Source organism: Triticum dicoccoides, chromosome 1A (genome assembly GCF_002162155.2).
Source record: "Triticum dicoccoides isolate Atlit2015 ecotype Zavitan chromosome 1A, WEW_v2.0, whole genome shotgun sequence".
Taxonomy (NCBI): Eukaryota; Viridiplantae; Streptophyta; class Magnoliopsida; order Poales; family Poaceae; genus Triticum; species Triticum dicoccoides.
In genome coordinates, this window is record NC_041380.1 from 470,633,833 (window position 1) to 470,642,738 (window position 8,906).

General features: G+C 45.6%; 2 protein-coding genes and 1 non-coding gene across 3 annotated transcripts in view; 1 reads left to right on the forward strand and 2 right to left on the reverse strand.

Annotated features, from left to right (window-relative positions):
- The window catches only part of LOC119279907 (PHD finger protein ALFIN-LIKE 5-like), a 7,667-nt gene extending 6,660 nt beyond the window's left edge, over window positions 1–1,007 (forward strand). Inside the window, exons 4-5 of the mRNA XM_037560974.1 lie at window positions 193–325; window positions 397–1,007. Of these exons, the coding sequence (XP_037416871.1) occupies window positions 193–325; window positions 397–678 (415 nt within the window). The 3' untranslated portion in view covers window positions 679–1,007. The remainder of the gene's footprint in view (window positions 1–192; window positions 326–396) is intronic.
- An 889-nt stretch (window positions 1,008–1,896) lies between these two features.
- LOC119295858 lies at window positions 1,897–1,999 on the reverse strand. The gene has a single exon (XR_005144396.1). It is a non-coding gene; the product is annotated as a U6 spliceosomal RNA (small nuclear RNA).
- A 2,318-nt stretch (window positions 2,000–4,317) lies between these two features.
- LOC119279918 (protein root UVB sensitive 6-like) lies at window positions 4,318–8,452 on the reverse strand. The gene is made up of 13 exons (XM_037560978.1): window positions 8,069–8,452; window positions 7,257–7,355; window positions 7,063–7,176; window positions 6,908–6,979; window positions 6,708–6,818; window positions 6,492–6,611; window positions 6,254–6,355; window positions 6,090–6,162; window positions 5,650–5,730; window positions 5,507–5,571; window positions 5,296–5,397; window positions 4,999–5,193; window positions 4,318–4,864 (listed from the first exon to the last, which is right to left on the reverse strand). The coding sequence occupies exons 1-13, from the start codon at window positions 8,423–8,425 to the stop codon at window positions 4,793–4,795; spliced, it is 1,563 nt and encodes a 520-aa protein (XP_037416875.1). The 5' UTR covers window positions 8,426–8,452; the 3' UTR covers window positions 4,318–4,792.
- Window positions 8,453–8,906: the final 454 nt, after the last annotated feature.

The following is an 8,906-nucleotide window of genomic DNA, read 5'->3' on the forward strand; positions in this document are numbered from 1 at the left end:
AGTGCGTGGTATTTTTGTGCAATTCATGGAGTTTAAATTGAATTCTTAATCAGAGATACATGAAGCTTTGCTGCAATTTACCTTTGGCATAATGTTCCATGGTCATACTGAAATATGGTCAGTTGAGTAAAACCCAGTTTTCTGCTGCCATGTGTATTTAACAACCTGTGCTGTGTTTTGTGTCTCACACAGGAGGCGACTCTTCAACATGATAAATAACCTGCCTACAATATTTGAAGTCGTGACCGGGGCTGCAAAGAAGCAGATCAAGGAGAAGGCCCCCAACAGTACGCACAAGAGCAATAATAAGCCAAGCATGAAAACTGTAAGTGAAGATACTATTTATGCCGCCTTGCAGTATAAGATGTCACCAATAACTTATCCTCCGTTTTATAGTATTCAAAGCCTGAGTCCCAGTCAAAGGCCCCAAAGATAGCAGCACCCCCAAAGGATGAAGACGAGAGCGGCGAGGACTATGGAGAAGAAGAGGAGGAAGAGCGCGACAACACCTTGTGTGGTACCTGTGGAACAAACGACGGCAAGGACGAGTTCTGGATCTGCTGCGACAACTGCGAGCGGTGGTATCATGGGAAATGCGTCAAGATCACGCCTGCTCGAGCCGAGCACATCAAGCACTACAAGTGCCCAGACTGCAGCAACAAGAGGGCGAGGGCGTAACGGCGACAAACAGCACCAGCAGGGCGGCAGGACTCGGAATGGAACCAGCGCCGGCACCAAATCGCCATCATCGATGCCTGCTGCAGCCTGCAGATATGGCCTAGCTCTCTAGCTCATCATAGACTCGCTTTTCGTTTCAGTCGAACACTGTTGATTCACCCTTGACCCTGCAGTTCGTTCATGTTGGTCCGACTCTTGACTTGTGTGTGTTTTAAACCGTTGGTTGGTCGGTGTAGTAGTGTTGTACCAGCTTCGATCTCTTCAGCGGACATGTCAAAGGCGTTCTTCAACTGAAAGGACCCGAAAGCTGACACCATTGTTTCTGGCCTTGTTAGCCTCGTCTCGTTCCTGGGCATATATATATATACATATATATATAGGAAAATGGGTTCGTACTCCTAAGAGTACATACTCTTAGCCACTAGTATATATATATATATATATATCCATCTTGCTGGTCTTGTTTCCCTTGCTTTGGTTATTGTATATATAACTGATGCCGGCCCTTAAGGAGCTTCTGTGCATAGCTCCAAGCGTACATTTTGACGTAATAGTAGGCTAAGTGTATGTTTAGGCCTTCTTTCAGTAGTTAATGTGTTTCCCACAAGGTATTAGGTTGCCTTGATTTCTTAGTTACTTTATATGTTCTCAGTATCCTTGCGGTACGAATTTTGTAGTCTCCTTGAATCATAGTTTCAGGAGAATAATCCAGGCTAAATTTGTTTTGCCTTGTGTTCATTTTAGTGAGGTATTTTTAACTTCAGTTTTGAGAGCTGCCACCAGTGTGCCCTGCAGCCCCTGCTTAGTTGGTGGACCATCAGTTACTGTGTACAAGATGGAGAGGTTTGGAGAAGTGACTCTGCTGGATTAGTCCAGCTGCGGGTGGTTAGATCGATCACGCGATGATGGCTGATGGCATTCATAAACTTTGATGCTCCGAGTACGCTTCTCTCACAGATCTTGGATGTGTTCGTCATGTGATGTCTTTCTAGTGGCAGGTGGCAGGATAAACCAAAATCAAATAAAGCGCTAGGTCCAAAACGTTAATTCTTCGAGGGCTTATCTGCAATAGCGAAGAACAGAAGACACCCAAGTTCGAGATGGACCATTGAGGATCTCATCGAACAGAGACGAAAACTCCGAGGACCTGTTTGTAAAAGAGCAACACACACGAGGGGCTCAAAAGAAGGGCGCAGGGACCGGCGCGAGAAATCCCAAAAAAATTTGGACCATTTCTCGATTTGTGCGTGTCATCCTTGCGCAGGGGCCATGCTAATCTTCTCTGTATCGTTCCAATTTTATCGGATGTCCCCGAAGGGACAAGTCTGTGTGCAGCGCGCGGCTTATAAACTGGTGTTTCTCTCCTCAGCTGGGCGATGTGGGACTAAACGAACGCGCCTTCTGCCCCCCGCGTTGTCTGTCCAGCCGGGAGCGCCATCGGGACGTGCGGTGGGCCTCGAGTAGGCGTGGTCTCTTGGTCTGGCCCAAAATAATGGAAGGCCGTAATGGGCCTTCATGCTTGTGCGGAACTGCTAGTCGCCCGATGTGGTGGGGTTTTTTTTTCAACGTGTGGGAGAAAGCTAGTTTTGTTGCTTGTTGTTTAAAGAAAAGGAGAACGCCAGTTATATATTTGACCAACACGTTTGTTGTTTCTCTCGATGTGTAAAACAACCAACCAACACAGGAGGCAGCTGTATCCTCTCTTCATAGTCCATTCTCCGGTTTCTACTCGCCATTCGGCCATTGTACATTCTCCTTGCATTTTAATACTATAAACGTGCACGTCATGGCGTGTGTTTTCTGAAGAGAAAGTGACTAACAGGCCAACACGTCTGTGGAAAAAGCAGGAGCCTACTGCATCTGACAGTAGACCCAACAAGTTAAATCACAGGAAGCACCTAGTGTAAACCCTGGGGCTCACAGTTACACATGTTGGCTCGCTAAACGACTTCTTTTGCGATTACTAAGTTACTTTTTGGGTTTGTCTAGGACACATCTGGACGTGACAGTTCACTATGTTTGTGGTCTATTTTTTTGTCTCACCTTTTTTTTTTCTTGCTGTTGCGTTATTTGTAAGAGCTTAGATGTGACATCCTTAAAAAACATCTAGATGTGAATTAAACAAACTGTTACTTTTTCATACCAGGTACATATGGCCGAAAGTGCTTGAGCGCCTTTTGTGTCTTTGGGGCTCGGGGCTCGGACATCCATGTACTTGGGCTGCCTAATCTGAGGGAGACGATAGCAACTACTGCCTAATCTGAGGGGTGATCGGAGGTAGAAAGCACCACCAGCGGGCTCTGCTAAAATTCATGTGGATGCTGGTGTATCGATGCCATCCAGAGGTGGACTGCAATGGCGGTCTGTCGAGATGATCAAGGGATTTTTTTGGGGAGCTCAGCTCTGGTTATCCACGGTATACACGATCCAGCAACACTTGAGGCAATCATGTGCAGAGAAGCACTGTCGTTGACAGAAGACATTTTGTTACATAATTTTGTGGTGGCTTCAGACTCCAAGCAAGTCGTCGGAGACATCCACAATGGCTATCAAGGGAAATATGGTACTATCATATGTGAGATTCATCAGAGAGCTACTATGTTTAATTGTGTTTTTTCGTTCAAACCTCGAGAGTCTAATGGAGAAGCTCATAGTCTAGCCAAGTTTTCGCATTCTTTACGTCAAGGGCGCCATGTGTGATGTGTGGCTAGGCCAACCTCACGATCCGAGATGTATTCCATTGTCTGTGGTTTTTGATTAATAAAACTTGGTTTACCCCTAAAAAATACTATTGCCTGGTATTTGGGTTCGAACGGAGGAAACTAACACATGATGAGAAAACACAAACTGCAGCCAAGTTTAAATGGCAGTATGGGGACTAGCAGGGAACTTTGTCATCGCGTGTAAGCCCAAAGCTAAGAGGAGAGCGATTGCTTGGTCTAAGCCCCGGTCGGGATACATGAAACTTAATGTAGACGTTGGGTTTAGTCATGACAATCTGAATGGTACGTTTGGTACAATTCTCCAAGATGATAATGGCAAAATCATAGTTGCAGCAAATGAAAGACTGAACTTTTGCTATGACTCATTTTCTGCTGAAGCAAATGCTGTAACATTTGGGTTAAACTTAGCACAAACAGTGGGATGTAGCAAAATTGAGGTTGTCTCCGATAATGAGTTGTTAATGCTCTGAAGGAAGGCTTCTCCGACAATCACGTTTTGTTTGATTCATGAATTGGCCAAGTTCTCTCCTAGTATCTAGATGGATTCGCCTCCGGATGAGATAATACCTTTTCTTGTAAATGATGCAATTGTGATTGAATAAAGAAGATGATTTGTCAAAAACAAGGTGTATATGGCCGAAGGTGCTTGTCAATTGAATAAAGAAGACGAGTATTTTCGGTCTTTGATAGTTCTAGTGCATGATTAGAGGGTGTGCTCTGTTGTGTTCTGCGTGCAGTCAGTAGTGTGCGCACGTAAAATGGTTTAAAATTAGTCTTTCGGACACATAATTTCTACAGACCAGGTTAGCAAATTTTAGATTCTGTTCTAATAGAAACAGAAACACCTGCTGTTCGAGGTCCAATCACAAGCGATGAAAACACACACCCTTAAACAGCATATAAGACTCAAGATCCAAGCACAACAGAGATGTTGAAATCAAACAGAGCTCTTCTTTAGGTGAAACTGGCATTTACAACAACCGGAGTCACGGAAACAAAGAGAAACCACAGCACCGCAAAGTTACCGGGGGAAAAAAAGTTGCAGTCAGACTCGATACAGGAACTCAGCCGACAGAGACCTAGACCGGCTACAAATAGGTCGGATGTCAGTTTCCATTATACATTACCAGACGCATATACAAGAGCCTGTTAGTCAGTTCTTTTCAGTTAGTTGCAGGACCCTTCGCCATGAGCCAGCCAGCAAACCGCTCTATAGAGTTGAGATGGTACCAAGCTGCAGCCTACTATCCCTACTAGTCTCACCAGAGTTTGGTGCATGCCGAGTACTTGAACTGAATGAAGTTGGTCTGTGCTAATAACGCGCTGGCTCACATAGGCTCGGATCCAATGTATGAAAGAAATATCTTATCCTGTTGGACAAATGATAATGCTTATATCACTGGTGCTACTCCACACAGCCGGGCACGGCCAGGGTTCAGTAGCGAGTCAGACATTATCCATCCCTGTGAGAAGAAATGAGAGTTGTTAGTTTGCATGTCAGTGCAGCAATGTGGTGGATTTGGTCAGGCCATTTGCACATTAGTAGAATAACCAGAGTGAGAGGAATTATGTTGATGATTCAAGGCAGTTAAGTCACCTGTTCTCTTGCTTTCCTCTTGAATACTCCATACGACGATGTAACAATCTTGCAAGATTCTTCAATGTGTGCTAGAAAGTCCATGTTCAATGGGTTTGGGTTCACATAGTGGTATGACCCCTGATCAGAGTTCATGCGCTTCCGTGCTTTCAGATTAGCATGTGACGCATTAATAAAATGCAGCAACACATGTGCCTGTAAAACAGAACACGGACAAAGGAGGGTAAATACTAAATAGTTGCAACCAACCCAAACCAGTGCAATATATTATGAAAGTAATTAACAATCAACGCTTACATGGAAGGCAGCTTTGAGAATGTCATCTTGCTTTGCTTGGTCCTTGAGCAAAGCATAAACCTTGTCCTTTGCAGGGTTATATGTAACAATGTACCTCTCATCCTGTAATCATATGCACATCAGAACTTTCCATACTAATCTTTGATAGGACTAAAATAAGGGACGGTGATACCATGGAGGACAAGACTCAACGGAGTGAACAAGATAGTACCTCAAACAAAGGCCTTGTAGCAACAAATGAAGCAGGTTCCTGAAATGCCTCTCCAAATCTTGATCCTATGAAATTAAAACTGGTCATCAAAAGGTTCTACAGTCAAAATTCATCAACAAATAAATATGATCATAGTTGCAAACCTATGGCCACAGGTTGATGCCTCCAAGGCGGATTAAATATTGTCTCCTCTAAGTTCCCTTCCTTCAATGAAGGAACATGCCCTGCATCGAGAAAATCAGAGACACAAATATAAGACTGGATACTCCCTAACATACATGGATCTTAAAACTAACTTCATACTATATTATTCAAGAAGTTTTACATTAAAGTTTCTACCCGGTAGAACTCAAGCAGTTTGTGTATTAATGAAATGTCTTCAAATATATTTGGCATTTCTCAAATGCATACACTGTATCCAAAACATGCTGATACCTAATAACCCAAACATGCTATTATGAAACAATGATTTTACGTGATGCGTGCACTATATTTGAGGGAAACTGCCATATGTCCTTTCTTCGACAAACCATGAGAAGATATGACCAGGAGGAAAGGTTTCTAACAAACAATGCTCACGTACCAGTCTTTATGAAGGAATCCACTGCCACAGTGAATCTTGCCGTATTTAGCGTGTTCAGCACAACAGATCTCACCTGGTAATATAAATAATATTTGTCTGGTTAGGGGATTAGTTTATCATAGATAATTGATTATAATAGCAGCAAACAAAAATCAGAAGCAAACCTCCTGATATGAACTAAGCAGATATCCACAAGACAAGACTGCAAATGAAGCCACCAATGATGGATTCCTCTTGGACATTAGAATGCTCATACCAGTGCCCAACTTCATAAAAGAGGTAATAAATAAATGTTAGATAGGTAATATATGCACATTTACATATTAGATCAGTAATATTCATAATAATGCAGAAGCCCACAATAAAAAACAGGAGCACTAAATGTAAAATATAAATGGTTACCAGATCAGCGATGTTCCCAACACTTTCTCCTTTAGCAGTAACATCTCCAATATTTTCTCCTTTTGCATATGCCTTGTAAATCGGTGTGCGGGTTGAGGTCGATGTAACAGCAGCAACATTCTGAATAGGGGAAAAAATTGTAAGCCCTTTTGCAAGTAATGAAATAATATGTCGTATTGATGCCATAACATGTCACAGTAAGGCACGAGGTCAAACCTTGACAACGTTTGCCATGCAAGCCAACGGTAGGAAAAGTTGAGGGAACGCAGCAGTAGCTAACTCTATCCCAGCTCCTAGTTCCATCATGAGATCCCCAGAAAAGCGGAGCTGTAGTGGATTTTGATTTGAGTGAGTCTACTGAAACCGAAATAAATAAATTCAAGAGCGCTGCAAACCACTGGTTTCAAATATTACACCTGCTTTAGGTCATAATCGAATTTCTTCCCTTGACGCGCAAAAAGCATTTTTCCGACACGCCCAGCACCATCCTGTAGTAACGGAAAGCAATATAACTGTTAGACAATAACCAAATAAATAACAACCACACCAATGATTGGAAGAAACACTTCACCTTGAGTATCCAGTTAATAGCCACAGCACCAGACGTAGCCCTGCTTTGTGAGACTCCTACGGAGTTTAACAAGGCTCTTGTTGTAAATACACTCATTGCGCCGCCAAAGAAATGCTGAAAAGTCAAAAGCAGGATTAAACAAGATATTCAAATCTAGTAAATGATGGAACTGAGCATAAATCTGATCAATATACCTTCAGTGCCCTCCATGTCATGTATGGAACATATGAAGGAGTCACGCTGTCTGGAAAACCTTCAGGCACAACATATGACCTTATGAAGGACATAATTTCCTGCAATAGCACAGTTACATAGCATCATCATTGTAGTTCATCAAGCCCCCATGATCAATGAACAAGACCTTAAAAAACCATGATGTGCCTAGCAACAGTAATTAAAAAATCTCAAGGTGTCTCCGCACCAACTAGGAAGCAACTCTAGTTTCCTCATTTTGTCTGTATATTGCAACTTTGCTCCTGAGCAAAGGCCCTAGACTAGATAACCTCAAATCAAATGTGCAGTGACACAAAACAACAACACTAGCATTTCCATGAAAGCATAAGTTAACCAAATGGAGATAGAAGTGATCACTAAATGATGAAACTTAAAATTATAATTGCAGGTCAATTAGGGCGAATCACAAATGAACAAGTAGTGAACCAGTCTAACATTTCTAATTCAACTAATTGAATCAGCAGCCAGCGAGAGACAAAAAACAACCAACGAAGAGACTACTACTCCGTTATTCCTCGAGCAAACACATACAGCCTACAATTCTGGATCCGCACGCGCAAAATCGAAAAATATCCCCACAACAACCCACGTACAAGTACAATTAACAACGCCTTACCCTAAAAAAAAACAATCACGCCTTGACACATCCTAAACAGAACTCGCATCGCACCAAATCCAGCAATCCCGCTAAATTAGGATCTAGGCATGCGGCGACAGCCACACGCGTGGGCACAGCAATCGCCAATCAAATAGCGCCGGTGGTGGAAATTACCTCGGCGGGCGGCAGCGGGGACTGGAGCGGCACGGCCCTGAAGGTGGCCCCCACCGGCGCAGCGGAGCCGCCCCTGGCCCTGGCGCTGACCCTCCCCGTCTTCCCGGCGGAGGACGCGGCGCCCTCGACGACGTAGCTCCACCGCCTGCCTTCCACCTCCTCGAAGCACAGGACCCCGTCCACGGCGGCCGCGGGGGCCGGCGCCGGCGTCGCCGGCGCCCTCGGGGGCAGCTCGGCGTCCCTGAGGGCGCCGCGCACCGCGTCCCTCACGGCGACCCCCTGCGGGGGCAGCGTGATGGTCTGCGTGGCCGTCGCCGCCGCCGCCGCCGGCCGCTTGAGCCCCATCGCCGGAGCCATCGCGGTGGTGCGGGGGTGGGTGGCTGGGGGTGAGATTTAGATGGGTTTGCGAGTGGTGAGCGATACAGCGAGGCAGTCTCGCCGAGGAGAGAGAGGAACCACTTTATACCCCCGAGGCCGGGGGGAAATACTGGGGAGACTCCGCAGCCCGGCACGCCCGCGGACGCTACGTCGCAGCGCGGTCCGCCGTGCCGCTGAGACGTGGGTCCGGGAGTGTCGTGCGCCCACAGTGTCATCGGGGTAGGAGGAAGCCGGGTGGCGCGTGGACGGGTGGTCGGCTGCTGGTGCCAGCTTGCGTACCGCTGTGATGCCCCGTCATGGGCGGCACTGTGGGACCGGATGGTGTGTGGGGCCCTTGGTTCAGTGGGTAACGGATGCTTGTGGGGCCACGAGGGGTGGGGGGCGGCTGCTGGGCAGTTGGCTGGTGCACCGTTGGAATAGAGGGGGGGAGGAAATGGTGGGGCTTAAATTTGGCTTGTGA